This window comes from Grammomys surdaster, unplaced genomic scaffold (genome assembly GCF_004785775.1).
Source record: "Grammomys surdaster isolate TR1022 unplaced genomic scaffold, NIH_TR_1.0 170, whole genome shotgun sequence".
Taxonomy (NCBI): Eukaryota; Metazoa; Chordata; class Mammalia; order Rodentia; family Muridae; genus Grammomys; species Grammomys surdaster.
The window spans coordinates 17,059,810-17,072,278 of record NW_021604618.1 but is presented as its reverse complement, the minus strand read 5'-3'; the positions used below and the strand labels follow the sequence as shown (position 1 = coordinate 17,072,278).

General features: G+C 35.6%; 1 protein-coding gene across 2 annotated transcripts in view; it reads left to right on the top strand.

Moving 5' to 3' along the window:
• The window catches only part of Dph6 (diphthamine biosynthesis 6), a 111,216-nt gene that overhangs the window by 75,209 nt on the left and 23,538 nt on the right, over positions 1–12,469 (top strand). For both annotated transcript variants that reach the window (XM_028766965.1, XM_028766966.1), the window contains exons 4-5: positions 2,607–2,680; positions 4,086–4,204. In XM_028766965.1, coding sequence (XP_028622798.1) covers positions 2,607–2,680; positions 4,086–4,204 — 193 coding nt within the window. The remainder of the gene's footprint in view (positions 1–2,606; positions 2,681–4,085; positions 4,205–12,469) is intronic.

Below are 12,469 nucleotides of genomic sequence, written 5' to 3'. Positions count from 1 at the left end.
TAGAGCTCAGCTATCCTGCGATAACAAACCCTGGATATCCTAATGAAACTGAAACAAGAGAAGAGAATCTTAAATTCAATCTTACAAAGATGATAGAGGACATGAATAAATCCCTTAAGGAAATTTAAGAAAATATATTCAACCAAGTAAGTATAGGTGGCAAATAAATATAAAGAAATACAGGAAAATATAATCAAACAGGTCAAGGTTATAAATAAAGCTGTCCAAGTCCTGAAAAGGGAAATGGAAGAAATAAAGAAAACTAAGGCAATCATATAGATGGAAAACCTAGGAAAAAGAACAGGAACTACAGACATAAGCCTCACCAACAGAATACAAGAGACAGAAGAGACAATGTCAGGTATATTAAAGAAATCAGTATATCAGTTCAAGAAAATGCAAAATCTAAAAAGTCTATTACACAAAACATCCAGGAAGTTTAGAACACTATGAAAAGACCAAACCTAAGAATAATAGAAATAGAAGATTGCCAGCCGAAAGGCCCAGAAAACATCTTCAACACAATCATAGAAGAAAATTTTTCTGACCATAAAGAAAGAGATGACTATAAATGTACAAAAAGCTTACAGAACACCAATCAGATTAGATCAGTAAAAAAAAAATCTTCCTGCCACATAATAATCAAAAACTAAATATATAGAGCAAAAAGAGAATTTTAAAAGCATCAAGGAAAAAGGACCAAATAACACATAAAGACAAACCTATCAGAATTGCACCCAGTTTCTCATCTGAGACTCAAAAACCTAGAAAGGACTGGGCAAAGTTCTTGTGGACCCTAAGAGACTACAAATGTCAGCCCAGACTACTATACCTGTTCGGGGTAATATTTAGAAAACGGTCGGTCCTGCTTGTTCCCAGGCAGCTGCCATGTTCCCACTGCTCTGACCTGGGCTCCTGGTATCTACAAGCGCAGGCCCTGGCACCCAAGAGACGCCAGCATGGTGGCTGGCTCTCCCAATCCACCATGCTGTCCATAATGCTCGGCTGAACCACAGACAATACTCGCAGTCCTTGCAGTACCTGGTAGAATGAAGACTCTTAAAGCTTAAAGATTATCCATTAGATTTATATATTTGGAAATGCTCAAATAACAAGATGCCCACACAATTAGAATTGTTACCCAAAATCTAACCTTTTGATAAGTTGTTATCGAGGACTGCTCTCGAACCATCCTCAGTTCTCCATAACTGCTAGCCTCTTCTCTCACTCATCTACTCCCCTTCCTCTCCTTCTCCCCCTGCCCACTCCTCCTCACTCCACCTACCTCTCATACAGCCCAATCACCTAGTCTTATTGCAAATGTAGCAGGAAAATATCTCATTACAATACCCAGCAAAACTTTCAATCACTATAGAAGGAGAAACCAAAATATTCCATAACAAAACCAAATTGAAAAAGTACCTTTCCACTAACTCAGCCTTACAGAGGATACTAGAAGGAAAACACCAACCCAATAAAGTTAATTACACTCAAGAAAACACTAGAAATACATAATTCCACGTCATTAAAACCAACAAAAGAGACGTGCGCGTGCACACACACACACACACACTCTCAACCATCTGAGAAACACTATTACTTCTATTGTCAAGTTGCAATGCTTAGTAAAACAAATGTGATACCAATGAAGACTTCTATCTTAACTGATTTCTTCTGTCATTCTTAGGCCAAGATGGATTTTCTCTTACACGTATCAGAGAATTTTTACTCAAAATATTATTAGTAATTACCCCTAGTCACTCCCTTCATATCTGTATTATAGATGGTATTTTTCTGGTTCATATTTATGCTGTGTATTATTCCATCCTTGATTAACTATATTGTACTTCTTTATATTATCTCATTTTAGACCTATTCTTTTGAATATTGTCTTTATATTTGATTCCTATTTGTTCTTTAGATCCACCCTAGCTTCAGGCTATCTGCAAACATGATCATATGTGAATTTACATTCTCCTTCAGTTTATTCATGAGTGTGTTGGACAAAGACCTTTAGCTATGGGGATCATACTGGTGTTCTCACTTCAGACTATATTGAGGAGAATCTATTCCTTCTTTCTTTGTTAGAATTCTATATGTGATACTAGGCAGTGCCTTAACCTGTTCTGCTCATCTATTTTCAAAACTATAGTACTATTTTATTAGTTCTTTTTTACTATATATAATATTATGATATTATATTATTTAAAATTATTATAATAGTTCTATAGTACTGTTGTGCAAATTTTAGAAATTATTCATTCTGGGAAAATATTGTCCTTGGAAGAATTTTCTTAAGAGTCTCGGTTGAATTTCAGTGTCATTAAATATATGAATGTAAAAACATTTTGGAACTGCTTCTAAGTCTTTTCTTTTTCAATGAAAGTAGGTCTGTCATTAAAATTTAAGTAAAGGAATAATTACTTTTGTTGCCACTGGATGGATGATTAAAAACTATGAACAGATAGTTTTTCTAAACGTGTATTTGCAGGAAATAACTTTCATTCAAAGGTAACTTCTTAAATGATATGCAGTTCATTTGTAATTTTAGGACTCTGATACAAACCAGATGCCTATGTTCTAATTTATGTTTCTCTTATTTTCAGGAAAAAGAAGAAATAGAAGGGGTGTCAGTAGGTGCTATACTTTCTGACTATCAACGTGTGCGAGTAGAAAACGTGTAAGAGAACACCAATTTGTCTAAACAACTAATTTAAAAATTGGGATAGATTAAAAACTAATTTAATAAAAAATTAACACTAAGCCTAGTGTCAGAGTGTGTGCTCAGAACATACAGGGCTAGAATTGTAATCCCAAACTTCTCCAAAAATAAAAAGCACCATTAATGAATAAAAAAATAAATAATTGTACCTAAAACATAAGTAAATATGTTATACATGCTTTACAGAACTAAACGTGTGTTTAACAAAAGCCACATTTGTTTTCTATTTTTTTTATTTTTCTTTGAGAAATTCATATGTGTATAACAACTACGTATTGCCATAACCCCACTATTTTCTCCTACCTCCTCTCAGAACCCTGCAAGTCTTCCTCTTGACTCCATGCCCTCCTCCTGCCCCTCCTTTTCTGCTCTTCAGTAGCACACTGAGTCTGAAAAGTGTTGTCTATATGCATATGATACATGTTCATCCACTGGAACATGCACAGCTTTTCAGCGACCATGTCCCATAGATAATCCAAGTGTTTCTTACAAATTTTGATTAAATGAATAATACATTCAGTTTTTGGCCTAAGGGGTAAGAAATACTACTCTATCAGCAAGTCAGTTGTTCTAACACCTTGCCAAACTATCTCAAAACAATTAAGAATCTTTCCCTTTCTTTCCCCTGGACTTTTAGAGTATGGAGATTCTGATAAACTTGTAAAGCATGAATTATCACATCTGTCCAAGTAACTATGCCTTTTTGTGTTTTCCAACCTATGGAAGCATTAAAAATGAGAATAATTATTAATAGGGATTTATATGCTGTTTGGCATTGATTTCTAAATTTATAGACTTACTAAAGTTGATATTTCTAGCTACCTGGAAATTTACTTTTTTATGTTAGTCCTTAAAAATTAAATATCCCAGACATTTTTATGTTTTTTTTTCCTTTTTAGCCATTTGTGTTTGTGTATCTGTGTGTGAGTATGTGAATATGTGCATCCCATGATGCACATGTGGAGTTCAGTGGACAACTTATAGGAGTTACTTCTCTCCTTCCACTGTGATGTTTCCAGACTTGAACTCAGACAGCAAGCAAGTGCCTTTATTATGTGTGGAATCTCTCTGGAACCACAAGGCATTTCAAAAGAGAGAGGGGGGGAGGGGGAGAGGGAGAGAAAGGGAGGATGGAAAAAGAAGAAGGAAGGAAGGCAGGGAGGGAGGGAAGGAAGAAAGAGGGAGAGAGAGAGAGAGAGAGAGAGAGAGAGAGAGAGAGAGAGAGAGAGAGAAGGAAGAAAGGGGGAGCATTTTAAATGTTTAAAATCCTTGAAAGAAATATATTTAAAATCATGTTGCTGGGGACCCTAATATGCTAGTATAGAACAAAAACGTATCATTTGATTTTTTTTTAACTTTGCAGATGTAAACGACTCAATCTCCAGCCTTTAGCTTACCTTTGGCAGAGAAACCAGGAAGATTTGCTCCAAGAGATGATAGCATCGAATATCAATGCCATTATTATCAAAGTAGCAGCTTTGGGTATGTAACCAAATTATCAGAACAGTTGTCTACTACCCCAGAGATATGCACTAAGGAAGAGCCAGTGATTCAGATATAAACATGTGGAGTCGCAAATGAAGTAAATTCTCTCTCTCTCTCGCTCTCTCGCTTACTCTCGCTCTAGCTCTCGCTCTCGCTCTGTGTGTGTGTGTGTGTGTGTGTGTGTGTGTGAGAGAGAGAGAGAGAGAGAGAGAGAGAGAGAGAGAGAGAGAGAGAGAATTTTGAAATAGCTGTTCGCATGTTTGCTGAAGAGAGAAATAGTGAGCATCTCATATGAAGTATATGCTTAATGATTAAAACTGATAATATGGTTTTCTAAATTCCTGTCTAATTTGGAGTTAAGATTAATGTAAACAGAAAATACAGGAATTGTTGGGGTGATTCTTTTGGTGTTTGTTTTTTGTGTTTCTTTCTTTTTTTAGAAACCTCTTAAATTACTTATTTGTCACCAAATATTTACCTTGTATTTTAACATTGTTAATAATACTAAAACAGAATACTTTTTCTTTGTATTATTTTTAAAAGAGCAAGAATTATGAAAGAAAAGTCACATCAGAGAGTGTTATTTGATATGTGTGAGCAAAGGAAAAATGTGGTTTTAAACTTGCATCATTGTACTCATTTTGATACATGTTTGAGGCCAATGCATTTAAATCATAAACCCGTCACAAAGAATGCTCTGAAGGGTCAGGTTGCAAGGCCTACCTGTGAATATCCCTTTCGAATGTTCACCCCTCCAGTCTCTGAAGTGATTTTATTAATAAATTTGTTTTCAAATAGCATATAAGAAAAGGTGAGGCAGCTGGGCAGTGGTGGCACACACCTTTAATCCCAGCACTTGGGAGGCAGAGGCAGGCGGATTTCTGAGTTTGAGGCCAGACTGGTCTACAGAGTGAGTTCCAGGACAACCAGAGATACATAAAGAAACCCTGTCTTGAAAAACATAAATAAATAAATAAATAAATAAATAAATAAATAAATAAATAGGGCGAGGCACATGCAGCACTTAACAGTACTTGGTAAACACCACTCTGCTCTATTTGCTGCATACTCTGTAGTAGAACCCTTGTTTGGTGAATGTGCAGCCATAAACTCTTTCACAGTTAAAATGAAAATGATTGACAAAGTGTAATCTTGCTTATGAGAAAAATCTACTGATCAGCTCTGTGGTCCTCTGAATAAAATAACTACCATAGCCCCAAAGGGAGTGGCACTATTAGGAGGTGTGTCCTTATTGAAGTAGGTATGCCCTTGTTAGAGGGAGTATGGCACTGTGTGGGCTTTGAGGTCTCAGAAGCTAAAGCTAGGCCTTGTGGCTCTCAGCTTTTTTTTTCTGAGGTCTGCAGATCAAGTTGTAGGTCTTCTCAAGCATCCTGTCGGAACTGTAAGCCAGCTATAAATAAATATTTTCCTATACAGGAGTTGCTGTGATCATGATCTGTCTTCAAGCTCTTAGATTACAGTCTAAAATGAAGCCATATTATTGATGGGGTTCTGTGTGAATCTGTGGAGAGTGTGTTCTGTTTCTTTCCATGATTCTTAATCTCTGCTGGATTTTCTAAGATAAAACAGTGCTGTCCTGAAGTTCATCCTTTACCATTCTGGAAGATACTGTTTTGTTTTGTTTTGTTTTATTTTATTTTTACCATATTTTACGATTAGAAGGAAGGATAAACCAAAGAATTTGACATTGTCCCTTTGAGATTATATATAGCCCCATGGAGTTACAACCCAGAGGTTGAGAATCACTGAATGCTAATAGGTTTAGAAGACCACCCTCAAGAAACATGTATTTGATGTGATATAATCTAATGAATGGGTACTACTGGTAAAAATTCCATGAAATTTTAAAAAAGAGTTTTATGGAAAATGTATAATATGCCCACGCAGAATTATATTACATATAACATACCCGCTAGGACTTAGCTGCAGAGGACATTAGTGTATCAGAATGCCTCAACAGAGATCATGGGTAGGGGTAGGAGGTAAAAGGCCATCTCAGTGGGGACACCAGACAGACAGACAGACAGACAGACAGAGTAAGACAGAGAGATAAAATGAGAGAGAAGAAAAAAAAAAAACGAGATACAGAGCAATCTGTGATGGCAAGGACAACTGCGAGAGCAGGGCCAGATGACTTGGCTTCTGGCACTGAGTGGCTAAGGTCAGGTTGGGGAAGCACCCGATTTCTAGTAATACCATATAACCATCTTTTAAGCATTTCATTCTTTATCTTTTTTTGGGGGGGAGGGAGTTTGGATATGTAGAATATAGTGTTAAGTTTCTAGGTTTCTTCCCCTTTTTATTGGTTATTTTTCTTAAAGTACCGTATCCCCTCCTCTTTCCCCCTGCCTATATCCGGGTGCTCCCCTACCCACCCACTCACTCCTGCCTCAGTGGCCAAGCGTTTCCCTATCCTGGGTCATCAAGTCTCCAACAGGACCAAAGGGCTCCCCTCCCAGTGATGCCAGATGAGGCAGTCCTCTGATACATATTCAGCTGGAGCCATGGATACCCCCTGTGTACTCTAGTTGGTGGTAAATACCTGCGATACAACTCAGACTATATGAAACCTAAGAAGAAAGAAGATCACACCAAAGTGTGGATGTTGACTTTTAAGCATTTCTTAATGTGCAAACTATCTGTACAAATTGTATAAACGTCATTAGGTTAATATAGGAATAGCACATGCTATAGTTTGGTCAATACAGATAGTCCTTGGTTTTTAATGATACTTAGGGGTTTTTGATAGTAGTACACACACATACACAAACACACACACACAAAGTAAAATAATTTTAAGATAACAATAATCATCTTAGGATAACAATGTTAATACTGCCTCCGCCTCTGCCTCTGCCTGTGATAAGACACTCCCCATCTGTCTTTGTGATTGGACAGATTGAATCCATAAATACCTTGTACATGGTGGCCATACCCTCTAGTACCCAACTGAACCCTCAGCCCCATCTCCTTATTTCTAAGAATTTTAACTCAGTTTCCAGGGCATCCAGCTGTTTTATTCTATATATGCCTAAAGTTCAAAATGTAATTTTAAGTAAATGGTCAAATTCAGTCATTACCACATCTAAATTTAGAACATTTTTGTTCCCCTCCCCAACAAAACTTCTTGCCCGCTTACTATCAATATCTAATTACTTCAGATTCTTCTTTTTCTTCCCAGGTCCAGAAGGAAAAGTTATTTTTATCTTTATAGATTTTCATCTCTCAGCTTCTTACTAGTGGAATTCTAGAATATAAGACCTACTAGGACTGGCTTCTGAAGAATAACGTTTCCAGGTTTACCCATATTATATCATGTGTTGTTTCTGGGTGTTTGTGTATCTATGTACTACTCCTTTACAGAGATATTTTATACTGCATATTATTAAGTTCTTCTGTTCATGAACATTGTGTTCTTCCTACTTGAGGGTGATTGTGAAGACTCTTCCTATGAACATTCATGCAAGTTTTCTGTTACCATGTGCTTGCATTTCCCTTGAATATATGCTTAGGAGTAGAATGCCTTATATATCTAATTTTGAGGAACTGCCAAATTGACTTCCAGAGTAATTTTTAATGTTTTAGTTTCCTACTAGCTTTCAAGATGGCTTCCTGTTTTGTATATACTATCAACATGTGGTGTTTCCTCTCTTTCTTTTATAGCTCTCCATGGATATAATTGCATTTCATGCCATTTTCATTTTATACATTTCTAGTGACTAATGATGATCATCTCATATACTTAGTGACCGATGAGAGTTCAAGTCATTTGAGTGTATATGCATGGGTGTGTAGGATCAAGCCCAGGGTCTAAGCCATGTTAGGCAAACATTCTCCCACAGAGCCTTTCTCTGCCATTGTGGAATTGTTGTATATGCTGTTTTACAAATTCTGAATATAATTCCCTTATGAAATTTGTGATTTGCAAGTATGTTCTCATATTCCACTCTGGGGTTTTTTCCTCCACTCTTTAATGTTACCCTTTAAAAGAGAAAATATGTTCATTTTGATATAGTTCAATGCATTAACTTTTATAGATCCATCATTTGATAGTTTATGTAGTTATGTATGACCCGGCCCATGCAAGTCAGTCAACAGGGTCCAGCAAGGGGAAGGGCAAGAGACACGAAGAATGGAGACAAGACAGAGGATCTGATCAAGTCCCTTTTATTGAAAGACAATTGTGGGTATATAAGCACAAGCAGGGGAATGCAGCTGAAGACACTTTACCACGTGTGCCTTGCAGCTGTGGGCACTAAACAAGAAGCCTGAGGAAAACAAGTTGTTTATCAGAGTGTGCTCAGCTGTTGTGGGCTGTTGAAAAACAAGTTTCTTGTCAGGTTACATAGCCTGAGATGGCTGCGAAGATGATAGCAGCTTCTGCTAGGACTTGGCTTGCAACATATGTAGTCTATCATTCTCTTTAAAAACTTCATACCTTTAGCCTTTATAATTACATCTATGACTTTGTGATCCTTTTCCTTACCCACTTTTATCTGAACTTTTCTTTATCTCTGTTGTTTTGTTACAGAGATCCTTGCCAGTGCAGAGGCATGGCCTGAGTTTATTCATCACTATTGAATAAATCAGTAGTAATGGGCAAAATGCATGTGAAAGATTTTAATAAGTCTTACTATGATGTTTACTATTAATATGTGCTATAAATCCATTGTGTTTAATTGCCTTTTACAAAAATAAAGTGTGGGAAACTGAATTCTGTGAAACCAAAAGGATTAATGCTGTGCTTTATGAATGGAGAGACTGTACCTGTTCTAGGTGCTCAGGATTTCATAACAGCAAGGTGTCCTTAAGAGAGTTATATCTGATACGTGTCAGCTCACAGCACCAAGAAACTACGTCATTGTTAGTGGTTGTTGTTGTTGTTGTTCTTAGACACATATTGTCACTTGGCAAACTGTGTTGATCAAAGCAACCATTGAGTCACTTGTTTTCAACGAATGTTAAATCCAAATTCTTATTTTGTTGTTCACACAATTTGTGACCATACTTGTTTTAAACCTCTACTGAACTAAGATGATCTTCTTCAGACAGCACTTAGGAAATAAGAGTGGCTATAGAATTGTAATTTCGGTAAATCTGTTAAGATCTTGCCTATACCGCTGGGATGTTCACATGTCTGTAACAAGTCATCTTCACTAAGCAGTGCTTGATTCATTGTCCTGACCCTGTTCAGGATTTTCACATGCAAGATTATAAGATGACCAGTCTAGAATTTTCTTTTAGAGAAGTGACAGGTGTGGGTAATATGACTTCATAACACAAGCTTTGAAGTGTTTACTCTTTATCTATTGTCCAAAAGATTTTCTGTGCAATTAGTATTAAGTTTTAATGTTTTGAAATGTTTTTTACTTAAGCCATATGAACATGGATATCTCTTTGGGGAAAAACTTTTAGGAGAGATTCTTTTGTTCTTCTAGATTATAGATTTCAGCTTCATCAAATCTTATTTCACTTAGATAAACTGAGTTTTCCTCTAAAATTGTCTTTTTTAAAAATTTTTAAATGTTGAAGGTTATAGGGATAAGCCTGGTATATAGTGAGTTCCAGCCCAGCCAGGACGACATAGTGAACTCCTGTGTAAAATGTGGGTTTATGTTGTCCTCGCTTTCCTCAAAGAAACCTCTTGGTTTTTTATAAACTAGCTCTTAGTTTTCAAATGCTTTTGCCTTCCATTGTAAGCTCTCTGGCCTTGTCCACTAAACAGGCTCTCTGATAGTGTTTCATGCTTTATTCTATCTTCGGCTTGGCTTTTGCTCTGCATCAATCTTGGAACAATTCTACAGTTGAGCTTTTGTTTATTGATTTATTGGACTCAAATTTATATAGTCAGCTTACTATTTATCTGAATTATAAAAGGTATTTGATATATTTTTCATCTTTCTTGACTTTTTTAATTAATCAGCTTCCATTTTTATATTTGTTAATTAGCTAGTTAAATGTTACTTTCTTTCAGTGTTGCCTAGTGGTTACTGTACATTAACTGTATCTCCTTCCTGGACGTGTTGTATTACCTTACATTCTAATCTACACGTGTATCTATCTTTATAATGTATTGTTTTTGTTTATATATCATTTATGTATATTGCCTCCATTCTCCCTCTCACTGTACTTTATTCTCTTTTAATGTACTTGTTTAACTCTGGGATAACTTACTACTGCCTCAGTAACTCAATTTAATATGCTTCAATTTAGCTTTGCTGGTGATAAATTCTTTCCTCACTCTGACTAATTTTTCTTTCACTTGAAATCCATTTTCATGATACTATGGAGAACACAGCATTTATCATCATTGTCACTATATTTTACCTAACACAAGCCTTGAAATATTTTGACTCATCTGCCTCATGATTTATAAGCTATATTTTTAATTGTTTATATGTTAATTATGTGTTTATATATGTTTTATGTGGGGAAGTGAATTGTCATATGTTTATGTGTTTGCATGTTAGCTAGCTTGCTTGTTTGTGACAAAGTCTTACTAACTGGATCAGGCAGAATTTGAATTCATAGTCATCCTCCCTGGTCCTGGGATTAAAGGTGCATACCACATGATTTTGTTTTTAATCTCACTAGTGGTCCATTGTTATTTGTTATTTTTGCTATTTGTTTTATGCAGATAGTATTTAAGTCTCCTAAAGGCTTAGTGATAACTCTGCATATCATTTCTTGTAGCATTCCAGATCTTACTTTTGACTGAGGTCTCCGACCTCTCTATTGATGTCTCCTACAGAGGCTGCTCAAGACAAATACACATGGGTTTTCCTTCTTGTTTGTTTTTTTTTTCTGTTCTTTATTATTTACTTATTTATTTGACATAGATGATCTATATTTTTTACATATTCATAAAAGTCATTATGTAAACTGTGATTAAATCATTGGGGCTTTTGCCAGCGTCACATTCTTACATGCTTTGCAAAGGATATTTCAGGTAAAGTATAGTTATATGTTTAGAAAACTTTCAGCAGTGTTGCCATTTCTAAATGATAACATTTTAAACTAGCTTTAAAATGTTAAACTAGAAAGATGTAAGAAACACATCTGTGATTGACATTGGTGATAGCTTACACTGATGACTTAGAGTAGGTTTTCTAGAAGGAAATGTTTGCATCAAACACAAAAACATAATTATAGTGGTGTTTCACAATGCCCAGGTTTATAAAGGTTTTAAGGAGAAAATACAACAAAAGTTTTAGGTACTAATTATATTAGAAGTCACTGATTTTATTTCATTTCTTTTTTGGTTCCAGTATAAAAAAAGATTTTATCAGAATGCATTTCTCACCTGCCTTGGCAGGTGTAATTAGACACAAGCAAATTTAATAGAGCCAGTGTGCTCCTGGGCCATTCAGCTGTGCTTCATAATTGCATTTTTTTTTTTTAAGTATGAAGGTTGTCTAACATATCAAGTGGCAAAAAAAAAAAAAAAAAGTTGAAGAGTCCTTGTTTATCTTTAGGTAAATTACAACAACAATTTGCATTACCACATAACAGAATGCAGACAGGAGGAAGTGAGCGCTGCTAACAGTAAGGAATGTTCAGCGCTCCCTCTGCATTCGTCAACACCACCACGACTCCAGGCGACTTCTGTCCTTTCCTACTTAATTTTCTTCCACTGAGAAAGTTCCAGCTTCATTTGATCAACAACATATTTGAACAACTTTGGAATTTTTGAACATATTTGAAATATCATTTGTGATCATTTTAATTTCCAAATTAAAAAGCTAAATTACTCTTAGACTCTGCTCCAAAATAAAATTTTAATCCCTAACCCTTTCCCCATGGAGATGAGGCTTTGGTTTTTTTTTGTTTTGCTCCAATAGTCTCAAACTCTTGTTAAGTGATTATTTTGATTTTATGGTTGTAACACATCAAAATTATATTCAAGAAAACATTTCAAATTCCATTCTTATGTATTTGGTTGTGAGCCTAGCCTTTAATGGTCAAGCCATCTTTTCAGCCCTCAGAGTTTATTCCATTGCTACTTAAAATGTGATATAATGTGCTTTGACTTTTTAGGGACATATCTCTTATGTGGTGGCAGACTGTATACCTAAAAGATATAAAACAAAGGATCTCAGTCTTATGTAAATATATGTAATATGAACGAATAATAAATCAGCATCAACTTGTTAGAAGGAAGGCCCCATGATATTTAACATCGTTCTTTCTCTACATAACTCTCCTTACTTTTTTAGCCAGTTATTTGAATGTGTGCTTAAA